Consider the following 7709-nt stretch of genomic DNA (forward strand, 5'->3'; position numbering starts at 1 on the left):
AAATTAATAAATCATGTATAGAACAAACATATTAATATAGAGTATGTAGAGTTACCTCTGCTAGGTTAATGAGTTTAAGTATAATTTAAAATTCTTCAGATTGGTAAAGAGTCTTTATGTAGCCTAATTCATTGAGAATTCATTATTTTAAAGAAGTATTTATTTATTTTAGTAAAAATCCTTATTTTTACTAAAAATTAAAATTTTCATTAATTATCAAATTATAATTAGATATATTTTCTTTATTTTGTTATGAATGATGTCCATCCATTCCAAAACATTGGCTTTAAGTTAACAAAAATATGTAATTATTTAAACGTAAATTTATATTATATAAACACAATAAACACGAAGATTTCATTTTTAAAAATATAAAATTTTCCTTAAAATTTCCAATAAAATTTACATGAAAGAAATTATTTTTTCCATCAGTTATAAAAATTCTCAGTATCAATTTAAAAAAAAAATATATATTTTCTTTTTTTTATCTGCTTAGTTTTTGCATGGATGACTAAATATTTTTTATATAATTATTAATTTTTTATTCTCATAAGGGTTAACAATGTATTTTTAGGATTAATAAAATGGATTAACTTTTTAATATATAATAATTTTTCGACGAATAGTAGAATAAAAAATATCCAGTAAATATATGAATTTCTTACAAAAATGCATATTAAACAAAATTAAAAATAGAAAATGTTACTCTTTTTTTCATATTTTTTTTTTTAATGAATTATTTTTATTGGATAATATATATTCTCGTTTATTTAATAAGAAGAAAATAATTGAGTCAAAAAATATATTTTTAAAATAAAAAAGATGTACAACTTTATTTGGAAAATTTTTCTTAAAAAAAGGATAGAACTTTGATAAAAATTTTTAATAGATAAACATGTGAATATCTGACTAGAAATGTGTTATAAGGATATTGAAGTAAATATGTTTATTAAAGATATTATGTTCTACATATTAAGTGCCTATTCAGTGTTATGTTAATGATATATAGTTAACTAGGAACTTATGAGATAATTTAAGACTTATTAAATTCCGAACTCATAAAAACTTTTGAAAAGAAATTTGATATGTTATTGTGTAATTGGAAAATTAAGAATTTTTTTTTATTTTATAATATTTAAGTTAGTTTATTCAAAACGTAAAATGAATGGTTGTTTTTTTTAGACACATGAACTATAAAGAATATTATCAATCTTTTTAATATCGAATAGAATGAAAGAGAATAGAGAAACCGTTTATATGAAAACGCCAATTATATTAAAAAATAAGTATACTAAGAATACATCACTTAAATTAAGCCAAGAAAATTTAGAACATTAAAAAAAATTCCTTTTATTTATTTCACGTGATTTACATATACATTAGATAGGAGCATTAAATTTTATTTTTAATAAATGATAAATTAGTGAATTATTTATGATACAAAGAAATAAATTTTTATAATTTACAAGAATTAATTTTTAATGGAAGATAATATATATATTATATTATCGGATTTTTATAGACATCAATTATTTAAATATAAATAAGAGTATATATTTCTACTAAACTATACGAGTGTTTTATAAATCATTTGATGTATTAAAAATGATAAAATAATGAGTTAATATTTTTCAGTAAAAGAATTATAAAAGCCACTTAGAAATGAATAATTATATCATCTACGTAGTGTAAATAAACAAAGATTTCATATTACTTATAATAAATATTTGAAAAATAGTAAAATTAATTTAAATTATATGTATTCTTTAACTGTTCCATATACGTTAAACGTATTTGAACATATAATAAATTACTGCAATACCAAATATAAAATACAATTGCTAATATATGTTGTAATATTTCTTCATTAACAAAAAGGAAGTAAAATATTCTTATAAAAAGGGAAACGTAAATTAATTTGTATTTTTACTGGTTCTCCTTAATTAATTTCGTGTAAATGTATTTTTATTTATATTATAATGTTAATAATGAACATGATAATATACAATTTAAGGTATTCAAAACATTATATAGCATACATATTAATTTTTAATAATTTTCTTCATTTATTCATAAATTACTTTAAGCACATTTTTTCATCTAAAATAAATTTATATAATTCTATTTATTTTATTTTCTTATTTTCAAATATTAAAAATTTTTTTTTGTGTAAAATTTTAGTATTTTATATTTAAATATATTCGAAGAATTAAAGATCAATTTTATAAAAAACGAAGAATGTTGCAAATTGAAATATTTTATGTTTATGGTATTATTTTCAATTTTTAATTTTTTTTATTGATTTCATTCATTTTTTTTTTTTTTTTTTGCTCATTTCGTTAGTTCGATTTTATATCTTATACTTTAATTTTTCATTATCCTAATTTTAAATAAATTATATGTTAATTTCATTTATATTATAATCATATGAAATTTTTTTACTGTTTTAAAAAAATTTTAAAAAATTAAGAAGAAAAAATTTTATTTTAATATCTTTAAGTAATATTATTTAAATAAAAAAAATAGCTTTTTTTTTAAATAGTTATTGCATGTATTAAAATAACGAATTTTAAATTTAACTTCCGAATTGAAGCAATTTCAATATCAGGTCATATCACATGCGTACATTTTGGGGTAAATATTAATGAATTTTTTAATTGAAAATTTATAAATTTTATATTTTTTAAATTATATAGAATTTATATGTTATAGCATAAATTAACAGGTAAATCATATAAAATAGATATTTAATAAATATTAAATTGAAAAATAAGAACTTAAAATTGATAATTTTGAAAAATTTCTAGAGTTAGATTTATGAAGAGCAGTATATTTAAATAAAAATCGTTGAATATTAAAATAATGAAAAAGATTATTAAAATATTGAGTAATAAAGATTATCCTATTTTACTCATGTTATAATAACAATTATGTATATTATGTTTTATATCCATAAATATTATAAAAGTGATTTATGTAATTTTTCTTATTAACAAAATGGTTAATTTTTTATATTAATATGAAAATTAAAATAATGAAGAAAAATAATAATTAGATAACTATGCTTGTGAGTTTTTCAAAGAAAGCACAATTTTTTATAATTTAAATAATTAATAATTTATGTAAAAAAAAAAAAAAAGAAGTAATGTTTTAAAAGAAAATATTTGGAGATATTGTCCTTTCTTAGTGTTATAACATGCCTGATAATAAAAAGTTTCACTAAAATTATCTTAATAATATTGAACGTCAATATAGAAGAAAATAAGCTTACTATATATATGAATGAAGACAAACATTTTTTTGAGTTTTTCTTATTTAATTTGTGTGCATAGTCTTTATAAATATGAAGAGAATGCTACATATTAACTTTCTCTTATTATTTTTTCAATATGTTGTTATAAAAAGAATATATACTTCACAAGAACTTGAAAATGATGAAGAGAATTTCCATCTAAAAATGTATATATATTTTCTTTACTATTCAATTTAAAAAAAACATATTTCAACTAAACATTATATTTATAAATATATATATATACATATATTCATTATTATTTTCAGATATACTACTGACAATGAAGATAAATTATCTATTTCAAAAGATGAAATAAAAGAAAATGCAAATATTAATTTGTTACTTCATTTAAATAGTCCTTCCAATCCTTCAAATTCCACGTCACATAATTCAGATTGCAATACAGCTAATTTATCAGATGCATCATATTGTTTAGAAACTAATACTTCTGATTTAGAAAAATCTTCTTCAGACCCTAAATATATGAGTTCTGTTCTACACAATACAGAATGTCATTCAGAATTTGATACAATTAATTTAGATGATTTGCTTTCAATTTTTCCAGATAAAATATTTGATTCTACAGATATGAATTTTGATTTACAAGATATGAATTTTGATTCTACAGATATGAATTTTGATTTACAAGATATGAATTTTGATTTACAAGATATGAATTTTGATTTACAAGATATGAATTTTGATATACAAGATATGAATTTTGATTTACAAGATGTGGAAAATAATTCACAATACAACACAAATAATTTAACAGTCAATACTCCTAATTCACAGAATTCTATTCCTTATTTAAAAAATAATTCTTCTGATTTGGAAAATACAAATTCTATTTCACATTATGTAGAAACTTATCCAGAATATGGAACTACTCATTTCCAAAATATGGTTCCTTCTTTTGAAAATAGTGCATTTAACTCTCAAAATATAGAAAATAATTCAGATTACAATACAGCTAATTTATCAGATGCATCATATTGTTTAGAAACTAATACTTCTTATTTAGAAAAATCTTCTTCTGATACTAAATATATGAGTTCTGTTTTGCACAATACAGAATGTGATTCAGAATTGAATGAAATTAATTTAGATGATGTGCTTTCAATTCTTCCGGATACAATATTTGATTCTACAAATATGAATTTTGATTTACAAGATATGGAAAATAATTCACAATATAGCACAAATAATTTATCAGGTGTAACATCTAATATAAAAAATAATATTTCTAATTATGAGAATGCTTCTTCTAATTCGAAAAATAAAAATTCTAATATTTCAAGAATAATACATAACTCAGAACCTAATAACATAAATTTAGAAAACACGTTTCCTATTTCTAAAGATAGGGATTGTGGTTTTCCAAATATAAATTTTAACTTACAATATTTTACACCTAATTTACAATATACATATATCAATTTGCAGAATATACCTTATTACATACAATACCCACCTACTATCCCGGAAAAATCCAATAGTAGTTTACAGGAGGTATCTAGTGGTTCACACATAGTAAGGTATATATTTTTTATTTTTCCACACAAATTATTTTATTAAAAATAAAAATTATATATATGCATAATATTTTTTATATTTAGTTGTAGTTCAAACTTGAATTATTATGAAGAGAAAAATAAATTATCACATGAAAAAAAAAAAGAAGTAATAAGGCGAAAAAAGAAGAAAAAACTCAATGATACAAATAGTTCAGAAGATAATTCTGATTGCACTAAAATGAGTACTTCAAGTCATGTTATGGCTAATGTAAAAAATGATAATGGCTATTACATTAGAAGATTTTGTTTATTTATTTTAAAAAATGTTTTTACAGTTAGTCTTGAAGAATTTGAAACGAATATCATTCCTGATATGCAAACTATATACAATGACTTAAAAATGAAATATAATATGATTGTGGAAAAAATCAACCTTAATAGCAATCCGTTCAAAATTTTTATAGAAGGAGAATTAAAAGATATTAATCAAGATTATTTGGATAACTTGAAGCTGCAGTACGATAATATATTTAAAAATAAAGAAGAAAATACAGAAAAAATAAATATTAACCGTGAACTAGATACACTTGTTGTAAAATTGACTAATAAAAAAGTAACAGAAGAATTACTCAATCTTATATTATATTTACGAATCTTCCTGAGGGAACTTAATTCTTTTAACAAAGGAAGCAAATTAATATTAAATTTTGTAGATAACATGATGTACACTAAATTACTTTCTACTAATTTTTTAAATCCATCATCAAAAAATAAATATTTGTTTAAGAAAATTTTAAAAGGAACTAATGATTTAATAAGTTGTATAGAAAAATCACATCAATGTAGTTACTTTTTTTTGGATAAATCTAAAGTGAAAATTATTAGAGAACATATACGTTCTCTTAGATTAAATTTAAATTCATTTTATCGTATAGCAGATAAATGTTTTGAAATTGTGAAAAGTTTGAATTTATCAGATAGAGATCATAAGATAAAAGTACAAACTATTTTTCATTTTCTTTCTGAAACAAATACATTGAATACAAATTGTGCAAAAAATATTATAGATAATCATTATGTATGTGGTGATATAAAAGTTTTTAATGAAATTTTGTCAAAAGAAAGAAATCGTATATCAGATTTTAAGCAAAGAACCTCTGAAATTTTTCACATAAATGGTGATGAACTTAATTTAAATAATACACATTTAGGTTCACTATTGATAAGTAAAGAGAAAGCAAAGGTAAAAAATTTACATAATAATCTTATGAAAATGTTTTCTTTTACATATATGCATAATCTATTGAATAATATCGCCAAAATACTTAATTCACCAATATTTAAGTATTATACAAAAAAAAATATGTCAGAACGTGACTATATGAATTATAAGCTTTCAAAAATGGAAAATTTTAAAAATATTTTGAGAATAATTGAATTAAATATACAGTATATCACTTTATTTAATTCTTTAAAAAAAAACATATTTTATTTTCCAAATTTAATAAAATTTGCTAAAAATAAAACTAATGAACTTTTACATATTCTTGAAAAACTCAGAGAAATTATTAAAAAAAAAAGTATCAGTGACGATGATGAAACTGAAGAAATCAATAGCAGTCAACAAATTTTATACTACCTAATTCAAGCTACTGAACTAATGAATAAATTTAGCATAGAAAAATTGAAATAATACAATAATATATAAAGATATTAATGTTTCTACATAATTGAAATGGCAAAATAATATAAAATAAAAAGTTAACCATTTATGCAGGATATTTAGGAGAAAATTTTAATAGTTTAACTTAATATATTATTGTATAACTGAAAAGAAAAAAATTTATATTATTTTTCTTATCAGAGTAAGAAGGAATTTTTCCTATGGTAATTTTTTTGGAATTTCCAGTATTCTAAAAGATCATGAGAAATAAAAATTAATTTCTTTTATATGGATACAGGTTTTTTTTAGTATAAATAATGGAATTTTTTTTAAGCAAAAGATTATTATAAATAAATACATTGAATACCCATGATAAAGCATTTAAAAAATATAAGTAATGATATTACTGATTCACATGAATTAAGTTACATATCTGTATAAAACTACTGAATTAAAAATGACAAGTTTAATAGTAGTAATTAACTTTAGCTTAATTTCTGTTCGAATATACAAAAAGAATAATATATTAAATTATAATCCAATATATACACATATAACAGAAGTGGTATAAATATTAACCTATAAGTGAATTATATGGCCTTTTTAGAATAAAAAGTATTTTATTTTTGTTATAAATTTTTTGTTATTAATTCAAATATTTTTTAAGGTTTTTGTGAAGAATTCCTGTTATTATTTACATAATTTACAAAATATTTCTTCTTTTTTTTTTATTAGTAAATTTTTAACGTTAAAAAAAAATTTCATAAAATTCTTTATTTTATTTTAGTTTTTTTTAATTATATCTTTTTTACATTAATGAAATAAATAAAAATTAATTTATATATTTTTTTATTGTAATAAATTCATATTTGTTGGATATATATGAATAATTAAGTATATATATGCATGATACTTAAATTTATATACTTAAGAAAAAGTGATATCATAATTAAGGTTATAAAAAAATTAAAATATTCTACATTAATTTGACATTATACTTCTTTTATTCTAATTTTAATTCATTATTTAGATATTTATAATATATACTATTTTATTTAAATCAGTGAACATAATATATGAAAAATTTTGCATTTATATAAATATATAGTGCTTACACATAATTTTTTGTTAATATTCAACTCTTGTTTTTAATTTATACTTTTAACTAAAGTGCCAGATTTACTAATTACCTTCTTAAATATATTTGTAATATATTGAATAGTTAAATAGAGAA

General features: G+C 19.2%; 1 protein-coding gene across 1 annotated transcript; it reads left to right on the top strand.

The window, feature by feature from the left end:
- Positions 1 to 3352: 3352 nt before the first annotated feature.
- On the top strand, positions 3353 to 6505 carry PGAL8A_00190200 (surface-associated interspersed protein (SURFIN); the record flags this gene model as incomplete). The annotated part of the gene is made up of 3 exons (XM_028670584.1): positions 3353 to 3459; positions 3562 to 4833; positions 4915 to 6505. The coding sequence occupies 3 exons, from the start codon at positions 3353 to 3355 to the stop codon at positions 6503 to 6505; spliced, it is 2970 nt and encodes a 989-aa protein (XP_028527322.1).
- Positions 6506 to 7709: the final 1204 nt, after the last annotated feature.

The sequence above is a fragment of the Plasmodium gallinaceum genome, assembly GCF_900005855.1.
Source record: "Plasmodium gallinaceum strain 8A genome assembly, contig: PGAL8A_v1_72, whole genome shotgun sequence".
Lineage (NCBI taxonomy): Eukaryota > Apicomplexa > Aconoidasida > Haemosporida > Plasmodiidae > Plasmodium > Plasmodium gallinaceum.